The sequence below is a fragment of the Micropterus dolomieu genome, linkage group LG01 (genome assembly GCF_021292245.1).
Source record: "Micropterus dolomieu isolate WLL.071019.BEF.003 ecotype Adirondacks linkage group LG01, ASM2129224v1, whole genome shotgun sequence".
Lineage (NCBI taxonomy): Eukaryota > Metazoa > Chordata > Actinopteri > Centrarchiformes > Centrarchidae > Micropterus > Micropterus dolomieu.
The window spans coordinates 885,530-897,756 of record NC_060150.1 but is presented as its reverse complement, the minus strand read 5'-3'; the positions used below and the strand labels follow the sequence as shown (position 1 = coordinate 897,756).

At 41.4% G+C, this 12,227-nt stretch overlaps 1 protein-coding gene across 1 annotated transcript; it reads right to left on the bottom strand.

Moving 5' to 3' along the window:
- Positions 1 to 2,863: 2,863 nt before the first annotated feature.
- On the bottom strand, positions 2,864 to 12,221 carry LOC123971625 (oocyte zinc finger protein XlCOF22-like). Its single transcript, XM_046050568.1, has 2 exons — positions 11,891 to 12,221; positions 2,864 to 5,464 (listed from the first exon to the last, which is right to left on the bottom strand). The coding sequence occupies exons 1-2, from the start codon at positions 12,060 to 12,062 to the stop codon at positions 3,540 to 3,542; spliced, it is 2,097 nt and encodes a 698-aa protein (XP_045906524.1). The 5' UTR covers positions 12,063 to 12,221; the 3' UTR covers positions 2,864 to 3,539.
- Positions 12,222 to 12,227: the final 6 nt, after the last annotated feature.

Here is a 12,227-nt window from a genome sequence, read left to right as displayed (position 1 = left end):
CTGATTCACAGCAGCTTTTCCTCCAGACTGTTTCCAGCTAGCAAGCTAAGCTAACTGCATTAGCTTCGTAGGACACCGGGAGATAATTCAGATGTTAAACATGTTCAGATAAAGGGAACAGCACAGAGTCTATTCAGACAGCTCTATCTGGACATTTGGACATTTGGGCTCCGTGAAAAATACAGTTTGGTCTCTATGGAAGCTGCTCCGACTGTGAGGCCGAGCTCCGGCTCCGGCTACTTCCTGCTAACAAGCTAACTTCCTTTAGCATTCTTGGCTAACAGGAGATGAGTCTGAGGTGAAACATCCCGAAAGTTTAAACAGAGTCCACTTAAACACGTTTATCCTCACATGCAGGCTCTGCTGCTGAACTCCGGCTGCATCTCACGGTAACGGAAAAGTTAGCATGTTAGCCACCGGAAGTATAATTGCTTCCGGTACCACGTCTTTGCGGATTTTCAAAATAAAAGTTACCCACCTTTTACTTACAGGCTCGATATCGTTGTTAAGAATTAAAAATGGTAGAAAAACCCAGATCCTTTACTGAAGTAAATACATAAATACCAAAGTAAAGTAAAAGTTAACAGGACAAAATGTCTGTGAAGGTTCTCAGTCATCCAGGTAATAATTATCTAAAGAAGATTAAAATCAAGGGCAGTTGGTTGAAGACACTAGAAGACGTTTCGTCCCTCATCTAAGACTTCTTCAATTCAGAATTGAATTAGATTAACATTCCTCGGATAAGAGTACAAAAGCATAACAACACATATTAATACAGACAAAGTAACGTATAATTATGGGACCGTATAATATTCTTCATATCTGATGGTATCATATTACTCTCACAGGGCTGAAAGTTCTCCGGCACTGAGCACTAGCCCTAACCCTCATCACCAAGTCTGTCTTCTACCACCTCAAGAACATCTCCACACTTCGGCCTTCGCTCTCATCCATTCCTTCGTCACCTCCCACTTGGACTACTGCAGTGGTGTCCTGTATGGGGCATCCAGCAAGGTCCAGCACGGGTTGCAATATGTACAGAACTCGGCTGCCAGGGTTCTCACTCACACTTAGGCAGCACATCACCCCCATCCTCACTCACCCTCACTGGCTCCCGGTCAAATTTCACATTATCTATAATTTGTAGATCTCTCAAGTAAAAGCAAAAAATACTGTTTAACAAACCTACGCAAGTAAAAGTATAAAAGTACATGGTTAACAAAGTACTCAAAGTACAAGTTACTGTCTGTTTTAATACTGTTTAATGTGTGCAGCTCAGAAATCTTCTCTTTTTAGAATAATAAGTGTTTCATCAGCAAGTCTTTTTTCTGGGGAATGCATTTTGCTATCCTTGTTGATTGTATCTAATTTAGCTATTTTTAATACAATTACATTCCTTCTTTTAAATTGCATGTGTCTTTTATTATGTTTTATTATGAAGCCAAACAACCCAATGCTTTATTTCATCACAATTAAATAAACATGTATGTTGACCATAAACAGCTGAAATAATTCCAGTCACAAAAAAAGACTTGTTTTTTAGATTTACTTGCTACTCAAGTAATTCTTCTGTAATAACTTTTGTATTCTTACTCAATTAAATATTTTGATGACAGTCAATTGAGATTTCAAAAAAATGTCAGCTAAATGATTAATGTAAATGATCAAATTATCATTAAAATATCGTGGAGATCATTTTTACATTGGGTTTTTCTTTGCTCTCCCTCTCATGTGACGTCGTTCCTCTTTGTTCAAAAGCCACTCAGGACTGATTCCTGAACATGTAACATTGAACTTACAGGTGTTCAGTTCCTGCTTTGACCACTTTCGGCCACTAGATGTCCTGTAAAACACAGACATGACATGTCGGTGACTGAAAACAAGAGTTTGATTCATTAAACTGCAAACTATCTGAACTGAGAGCAGACAAGGAATTATGTTATTAATACGTTACAGGCATGTAAGAAATAAACAGCATGTTCTCTTCAGAAATAATTCAGTTTAAATTTTAACTTTGTGCTCCACGGGTGAAGAGTAAGATCACTGCTACCTGTGTATTAACTGGAAAAGATTGAGTTACTGTGAGCAGAATCCCGCAAACATTTCCTACGTGAGTCTTTACATTCACTCATTTATTTTGTCTATTTTATTAGATTAATTAATGAACATGATCATCAGGTTAGACTACAACCTTTTTTCTCATCTTTAGAAACACATGAAACAGCCAGAAACTGCTTGTTTCAGGTTCCAGTACATATATTTTACTTTATAATGATGATTTACAGTTGATGCAACAGATTATCTATAAATGGCTTATTGATCCATAACAATTTGTTTTCCAAATGATAAATCAACACACTTATTAAAGCATTAAACATGTCATTAGTAACTTCTAATGGTTTGCAAAACAAAAAAAGTTCACAACAGAAATCAACTGAAATTTAAAGTAAACCTGAAACCAAATGAAATATTTTTTATTCACCGCAAGATTTCCAATGAAAAGAAAACAGACTGTAATGAGCTGGTAGGAGGGAGATGTTCTGCAGAGAAACCTGTTTGTTAATGAGAAGTAAAGATCATCTACTTTTTTTTTTTTTTTTTTTACAAATGATTTGTAGCTGATCAGTTTAAGAGTCAACTGTTCATGATTTACACATAATGAGATAAATTCAAGACCAGGAGAGTCCATTCAATTAGAAATAAACTGTGCTGGTGGTGGGGCTGGACAATAAAACAACAACAACAACAACAACAATTTTCGCAAAATATATTTTTATTCAATAACAATATAACAAATATTCAATAAATGTTTGATTTTATTCACTTGAATCACTCATGAATTAGGACATCATTTTTTTATTTAATGTTTATTTTGTTGAAGGAAAAGGACTGAAAAAACTTTTACTTACTTTTACTCGTGCATATTTGTTGACAAAGATTTTATCGTAACCGTTTTGAATGTCCTGCCTTAGATTTCAGTTCAAGTCATTTCATTTATAAATCACAATTTAGAACAACACGTTGAGCGTAGGGCTGTACAGGTGACATAAAATACTTTTAGACCACTTTCTATATATTAATACATATAATACGAAACAGGACCCAGAAAAATACCAAAATATGTGACACAAATAAAAACTTATTTCTTAGCTGAAAATATGAAGTACGACTTATTTTGGAGTCTGTCACACAGTTTTGAACTGATCAGTGTCGAGCCAAGTTTTGCCCTCAGTACTTCAATCCTGTGTGAATGAATCGGCTCATCGAGCGTCTCTGCAGCTTCATTTACTTCTGTCAAATATACTCATGCAGCCCTTTATTCTGCCATTCGTCTGCTCAAGTAAACTCTATGCGTAGGTAGGTAACACGGCTTATTTTGGACTACAGGTATTATAAATTGCGGGCGTTGTGTCTCTCTCCATCACAGTGAAGAACTTTCACAACTTTCCCATTTGTGACTAACACCAGTTTCTTACTGTCAAAAATAGCGGCCGATCAAGCTTGAAACTGGCAGATCAATCGGTGCATCTTTAACAGAATTATTTCTCCCCTGTGTGGGTTCTCATGTGTTGTCTCAGACGTGACTTTTGTGTGAATCCTCTACCACAGACAGAACACCTGAAGGGTTTCTCCCCTGTGTGGACTCTCATGTGCTTGGACAAATTGCTTTTCTGACTGAAACTCGACTTACAAACTGAGCATGTGAAAGGTTTTTCTCCTGTATGAACTCTTAAATGTGAGTTCAAGTGTGAACTTTCTATAAAACCTTTACCACAAACTGAACAACTGAATCGTTTCTCCCCTGTGTGGACAGCTAAGTGTCGTCTCAGATTTCCCTTATCTCCAAATCTTTTAGCACAGACTGAACAACTGAAGGGTTTCTCCCCTGTGTGGACTCTCATGTGCTTTACAACCTCTACTCTCCATGGAAAGGTTTTTTCACAAACTGAGCAGCTGAAACTTTTTCCTTCTGAATGAATTCTCATATGATTCAGTAAGGAGTTCTTACTGGGGTAACTTTTACCACAATCTGAACAACTAAAAGGTTTCTCCCCTGTGTGTGTTCTCATGTGCTTCACAAGATCTCCCGTCCATCGAAAATACTTATTACAAACTGAGCAGCTGAAACATTTTCTTTCTGAATGAATTCTCATATGATTCAATAAGGAGTTCTTACTGAAGTATCCTTTACCACAAACAGAACAACTGAAGGGTTTCTCCCCTGTGTGCGTTCTCATGTGCTTCACGAGATCTCCTGTCCATAGAAAAGTTTTTTTACAAACTAAGCAGGTGAAATGTTTCCCTTCTGAATGAAGCCTCATATGACTCCTTAAAGAGTTCTTATTGACATATCCTTTACCACAAACCGAGCAACTAAATTGTTTCTCCTCCGTTTGGACTCTGTTTTCTTCCTGCAGATGTTCTTTGTGACCAAAGCCTGTAGAACATTCAAAGGAGCTACTTGATGTTTTTCCAGTATTACATTCCACATCACTTACAGGTACTTCATAGTTTTGCAGAGGGTTTGAACCTGACTGAGGTTCCCTGGTCTTCTCCCAATCACAACTGTCACCCGTCTCAGTCTCGTCATCAGTATCTGGTTGTAAATGTGTATCCAGATCTGAATTCCTGGCTGGTTCTGGTCCTACACAGTCCTCTCCATCGGCTTCTGTTTTCAAATGCTCGGCATCCCTGTTCTCTTCAGTTTGATGAAGCTCTGAGGACTGAAAAACACCGCATCGATGATTTTTGAGCTGATAAGACCGAGTGAATCTTCTGCCACAAACACTGCAGATGTATCGTTTCTCTCCCGTGTGGAGCGCCATGTGTTGTGTCAGACTATCCCTTCGACTAAATGTTTTACTGCAAACTGAGCAACTAAATGGTTTATCTCCTGTGTGAAGTATCATGTGTCTTTTCAGCTTTGACTTATAGCGGAATCGTTTACCACACTCAGAGCAGCGCAATGATTTCTCACCAGTTTTACATTCACTGTTATTTTGCGGGTTTGAACCTGACTGAAGTTCCTTTCTCTCCTTCCAATCACAACTCTCATCAGTCTCAGTTTCAGAGAAGACTGATGTCTTCTCATCAGTATCTGAATGTAAATGTGTGACTAGATCTGTGTTTCTGGCCGATTCTGGTCCTCCACAGTCCTCTCCATCAGCTTCTGTTTTCTGAGGTTTCCCTTCATCTTCTTCACTCTTCACAGGGACAGGAGTGAATGTGAACTTGGTGATATCAGCCTCTTCCAGCCCTTGAAGCTGCTCTCCCTCCTGACTGATCCAGACTTCCTCCTTTTCCTCTTTCATGTGTGGGGGCTCTGGTGGGTCCTCCTGGTCCAGACTGGGGCTCCACTCCTCTTTAATGTGTGGGGGCACTGGTGGGTCCTCCTGGTCCAGATACAAAGTCCATTCCTGCTGCTCAGGGGGAACCTCTTCTTTACTCAACAGCAGCTGAGTATCTGTGGGGAATATTGAAATACATAGACACATTTTAGAAAACTAACTTTCTAACATTTAAACCACTACTTTCTTAGACATGTGGGAAAATATGTGGAGGTCATTCAAACTAAAACAAACTACAGCTATTATTGTGCCCTTTGCATTTGTCAAGGCAAAAATCAAGTGACTTAGATCAAGGAAACTGCAACTCTATGCTCATGTTATGTGGAGATTTTTAAACCCACTAGTCCTCATGTGTTTGGGGGGGTGGGGTGGGAGGCATTTGTTTCTAGATATTTAGTAATACATTTTATGTTGACATGTGTGTTATGTGTTTTTGCATGGGGCCAATCAAGTTAAAGTTGGTACAACCAAAAGTCATCATACTAACTGTGCTTTAATAAAATGACCCTCCATGCAAATAAGACCATCTATTGAAATAATCACGAACATATATTAGGGCTGTAACAGTTCTGAAACCGAGACCCAAACCGTGACACAAACGCCCACGGTCTTGAGTCGTGATTCCAAGGGACAGAACCGCGAGGCTTTCCCACACATAGACTTTCACAAAACCTGGACATGTGGATATTTTACAAGCAGGGACCAGGTAAAGCAACAATGAACACTAGCGCAGATGTCTTTCGCCACCACATTGGTTTTGATCATCTGATAGGTTACCTGATTAACAAATTGGGATGCGCCGCAGCTGCTGCAGTGTAAACAGATCTCGGGTGGAAAAATACAAAAAAGAGAGTTTTGTTTCTTTTGGGCAACTTTATAAAACCAATAATACTGTCTTATAATGTCGTCGTTGTAAACTTTGTGCGACCAGCAAAAAACCCCGCAAACAATTCTACGGTTAATTAACTGAAGCATCTGATTTAGCAGCACTGCAATGTGAAACTTGTAGAAAAAAACTGACTGCTGAGCGTTAGGCCGCTACTCTCAGTGATGCATGCACTTGTCAGGAGAGAGGGGCGTTAAGCAACGCTATACTGCTTTTATAAATGCATGTGCAGAAAAACATCAGTTAAAAGTCGGAAGTGACTTGCTTTATTTTTATTTCCACCGGTGACGTTAAACGTTATATGTTTTGTAAATAAATATTCCTTGCTGCTCTTAAGAATATTACAAACAAAATTTGGGAGACTTGCTTTTTATATGTCCATAGGCTGCTTTGTATAGCATCATCTGGTTTGAAAGGCTGTTTTCAGTTAAGTGTTTAGATCAGTCTAAAAAACTGGTTGTTAGGAAAAGACTATGGTGACCACGAAGGAGCTGAGGTTAGTAAGGCAAATTAGGGATGCAAACTAGTTCTTTTAAGCAAACGATGGACCAATGGTTTGCATGTTTGTGTGTGGGAGACCCATTTTGGAGACACCAGTTTATGGCACCATGAGGTGCCATGTTGAACTTCCAGTGACCAGCATGAGGGAGTGTGAGAGCGATAACACCAAATTTAACACACCTGCTCCCCATTCACACCTGAGACCTGGTAACACTAACGAGAGGAGGGAAAATGACTAATTGGGCCCAATTGGACATTTTCTCTTAGGGGTGCACTCACTCAGCGGTTTAGACATTAATGGCTGTGTGATGTGTTGATTTTGAGGGGACAGCAAATTTACACAGTTATACAAGCTGTACATGTTGTAGGAAAGTGTAATTTCTTCAGTGTTGTCACATGAAAATACATAATCAAATATTTACAAAAATGTGAGGGGTGTCCTCACTTTTGAGAGACACGAATATATTTTTTTTATTATTATCGCTATATAAACATCTCATCAATCGTGTCTAATTTTTAATAATAAAGTGTAATAAGATTAAGACAATCGTCCATTATGCATTTTCACGATTGACAATCCAGAAGAACCGATAAGAACACAGTTAATGTACTGGATCAATAAGCAGTATCGTAAGAGCAGTAATACCGTTAATTTTTTTAACGATACCATGATCTACATACACATGATCAGCCAGTTCCCATAAGGAAAGATCAATCATCCAGTCCCCACTGGATTGTTACGTCATCCATTGTATGTCTCGAATAGCGTCCCAGCCTATTTTTAAAACTCTTGTTGTTTTCTTTCCTGCCTTGATCATTCTGATTTCTTGAATCACAACTCAAAGCTAAGCCAAACTAGCCAGCCTACTCAGTCAGCCACGGAACAGAAAACAACGTCCCAACACCCGCCCGCTAAGTCCGCCAGCTCACATCGAATTCTGGATTCAGCAAAACGAGTTATACCAGGTTTGACAAACAACGCAGGCCAGACGCTCCTTCATACGCATCTTTGTGACACCAAAGCCATCCTCCTCCCACTAAAGGACAACATCTCCAGAAGTTCTCGTATGACTCCTGATGGTGTGACAGAACCACATAAAGCTCAACACAGGAAAAAAAAACAAGGGGCTGTTTGTGGATTTCTGACGCACCCCAGTTGTAATAAGAGGGAAGGGAGTAGAGATGGTGAACACCTGCAAGTTCCTCTGGGTGCAACTCAACAACGAACTGGAGTGGACAGACAACACAGAGGCCCTCGACAGGAAAGGATAGAGTAGACTCTTCTTCCTGAGGAGGCTCAGGTCCTTTAATGAATGCACCAGACTAACTCCAAAATGATAATCAATTATTTTGTCTATATTGAGAGCACCATTATTTATCATGATTATTGATTTAGATTTTAGGAATTTTCAAATTTAAACAAACAGGCAACTGCTTTCACATCCACGATGTGCTGCATTTCTGCTAATGTCCAAATCTTTGCATCAAAATAGTAGAATAGTATAATAGAAAGTCCACTGATTATGGCATGACACATTTAGATTTTGTTGATTTGGTAAACAGTGATTCTTAGATAAATGGTTCTTTTTTGTCTGTTTTAAGTTATTGTTGGTTTATGATCGGGACACAGGGTGTTTTGTTTGGAAAATTGACCGGATTCTCTCTGCCATTCAGTGTCTGACTTCCTGCCCATTTCCATCTGCTCTGTGCAGCTTTATGCGGCTTCAATCAAAAATAGACTTGTGTATTCTTCGCAGAGCTAAGGCTGCGTGAACTCCCAATTGTTGACTAGAAAGACCCGACCAGCTCCGGCAGCCGTGGAACAGCGGACACATGCGGACTTGTGGACTTTGCTGTCCACTGTAGCAGTAGGAGGGTTCGCGCGCAGCCAAATCAGCCCCTTGTTTGTAAGTTTAGGAAGCGCTTGATGTGATATGAAGCTATGAAGAGTTTTCCATGAGCGGAGCACACATTTTAAACGGCGACATCGCAGTCGGTCATGTTCATTTAATTATGGGAAGCTAAAATCGTAAACGCCATCACTATTCGATTAATTGTGCAGCCCTTGGAGAAACAGAATGGATCCCATATTCTATTTGCAATTGTATACAGTGTGTAGGTATCGTAATGAGATGTTGACGGAATGATGACCTTAAGCAAAAATTTCACGGTTTCACAGTATCGCCTGTTTGGCGATTACAGCTCTAAAATGTGTTCTTTTGAATTGTCTGGGTAAAAAATCTCATCTTTTTTCCCAATGAACACATATTTTATTTTTTAGCAACAACATAAGACACTATGAGTTTTAGGATAGCCTTCTGAATCACTGAATTCAGCTGTTCACTTCCATGGCCACAGGTGCATAAAATCAAGCATCGAGCCATGCAGCCTGCTTCCTTTTTGACTTTTCCTTTGACTTTTTCCAAGACACTGAACCACAGTGGCTTCGCAATGAGTGTGTTAATGTGTATTATTTTCATTCAGATGTGCAGCCGGCACCTTAGCCTCTGACATCAGTGCGTGAATAGGTGAATGTGATGTGTAAAAGTTCTTTTAGTGGTCGCAAATACTAGAAAGGTGCTAAACAAATACAGACCATTTATCATCTACAGTTTTACCATCTTATCTTACTAGTTACTTTGGAGACTTTTGAACTAATGAACACCTGCAGTCGGACTGGATTCTCTGAAAGCACACGCTAGAGACACAGAGGTGCTGAAATTCAGAGCCTCCAACCGATGTAATTTCCCTATTATTTATTTAATCCTGGTAATGTTGTTGTGTGTTCATGTACTTTCCCCTTGAAGTCAGAGCTAAAGTGCAATTTATACCTCTGCGTCAAATCGACGGCGTAGGCTATGGGGCTACGCAGAGGCTACGCCGTCGCCTGACGTGCACCTCAAAAATGTAACTACACGTCGAGTTGATGCGGACCATAAGCACTGTGATTGGTCGGCTGGGTAGCCTCGCAATGCCTCCGAGCCGACTGGAAGTAACATTTACTAGGCTCTAACACAGTGAATCAATATATTTGCGTATTTACTCCTATACTTACTCCTGCGTAGGGTCTACGTGCGTACCTACGCCGTAGACCCTACGCAGGAGTATAAATGGGCCTTTACGGTCCGCGTCGACGTGTAGGTACATTTATATTGGAGGAGGTGCACATCAGGCGACGGCGTAGCATCTGCGTAGCCCCGTCACCTACGCCGTCTTTCTGACTCAAATCCGATGTAAGTCGGACACACAGTGCCTTCAGACTCAACTTGAGACTAGTCCTCAAAAGACTTCAGACTCGACTCGGACTCGAGGTGCGGGACTCGTGAACAATGCTTATTTTTAGGAAACGTCTGATACGTAACACGTGATCTGCAACACGCGGCCACACGTGAGACAACAAACAGCGGCAGCTGCTGAGCCAGTCATCATGGCTTTAAAACTTCATACAACAAGACCCAAACAAAGAAGTGCTGAAAGCAAAATAGGTTAGTAACCATGTTTATCTCAGCATTGGCCATCTAACGTTAGCTTGCTTCTTGCTTTAGGCACGACCTACTGGAGGTCAACTCTGACTGTTGTTTGTTATGAAAAGAAGAATGAGCGTTTGTTTACTTGCCAAACTTGTGGCGGTCGATTAACGTAATCATTTACGTCGTCATTAATTGCATTGCACATCACATGGTTGTGCTCTGTAAGTGAAAAACAGGTTACAGTGACAGAATCCCTTCTAGCAAAGCAGTTTTATAATCAGCCTGCTTTGAATGGTTTGGTGAAACAACATTCATTATAACCACGAGAGACTTGAGACCTGGACTCTAGCTCAGAGACTCGGACTCTAGCTCAGAGACTCGGACTCTAGCTCAGAGACTCAGACTCTAGCTCAGAGACTCGGACTCTAGCTCAGAGACTCGGACTCTAGCTCAGAGACCTGGACTCTAGCTCAGAGACCTGGACTCTAGCTCAGAGACTCGGACTCTAGCTCAGAGACTTGGACTCTAGCTCAGAGGCATCTCTGGCTCAACCTACCGAGGGCAGTTACAAAATCGCGTTGTGTGTGAACCCAGCATAACTGTATGTTACAAAGAGCAGAAACATCTCATTTAAAATATTCAGTCTAGTTCACATGGCTGAGCCGGACTCTAGCTCAGAGACTCGGACTCTAGCTCAGAGACTCGGACTCTAGCTCAGAGACTCGGACTCTAGCTCAGAGACCCGGACTCTAGCTCAGAGACCCGGACTCTAGCTCAGAGACCCGGACTCTAGCTCAGAGACTCGGACTCTAGCTCAGAGACTTGGACTCTAGCTCAGAGGCATCTCTGGCTCAACCTACCGAGGGCAGTTACAAAATCGCGTTGTGTGTGAACCCAGCATAACTGTATGTTACAAAGAGCAGAAACATCTCATTTAAAATATTCAGTCTAGTTCACATGGCTGAGCCGGACTCTAGCTCAGAGACTCGGACTCTAGCTCAGAGACTCGGACTCTAGCTCAGAGACTCGGACTCTAGCTCAGAGACCCGGACTCTAGCTCAGAGACCCGGACTCTAGCTCAGAGACCCGGACTCTAGCTCAGAGACTCGGACTCTAGCTCAGAGACTTGGACTCTAGCTCAGAGGCATCTCTGGCTCAACCTACCGAGGGCAGTTACAAAATCGCGTTGTGTGTGAACCCAGCATAACTGTATGTTACAAAGAGCAGAAACATCTCATTTAAAATATTCAGTCTAGTTCACATGGCTGAGCCGGACTCTAGCTCAGAGACTCGGACTCTAGCTCAGAGACTCGGACTCTAGCTCAGAGACTCGGACTCTAGCTCAGAGACCCGGACTCTAGCTCAGAGACCCGGACTCTAGCTCAGAGACCCGGACTCTAGCTCAGAGACTCGGACTCTAGCTCAGAGACTTGGACTCTAGCTCAGAGGCATCTCTGGCTCAACCTACCGAGGGCAGTTACAAAATCGCGTTGTGTGTGAACCCAGCATAACTGTATGTTACAAAGAGCAGAAACATCTCATTTAAAATATTCAGTCTAGTTCACATGGCTGAGCCTCCAGTGAAAGATCAACGAAAGCCAACGTAACATGTCACAGAGTGGTATTAGTACTTTTACTGCAGTAAAGGCAGTTTACAGTGAGAATAAGCAGTAAAGTGCACAAACCTGCTCTGTGTAACCGGACTTCAGGCTTGAAAACAGCGTCCAGTAGTTTGCGTTGTCCACAAAGTTCCTCCTCGTACTCTGCTATCGTTCTTTCAAACAGCTCAAATATCTCTTCAGCAGCCGCACTTAGTCGCTGCTGGACAAAAGCTCTCAGCGTTTGGACTTTAGACATGTTTACAGCAGCTTTTCCTCCAGACACACTCCGTTACAGACACGCAGCTCACTCTGATAAAATACACACTGTGAGGCCGAGCTCCGGCTCCGGCTACTTCCTGCTAACAAGCTAACTTCCTTTAGCATTCTTGGCTAACAGGAGATGAGTCTGAGGTGAAACATC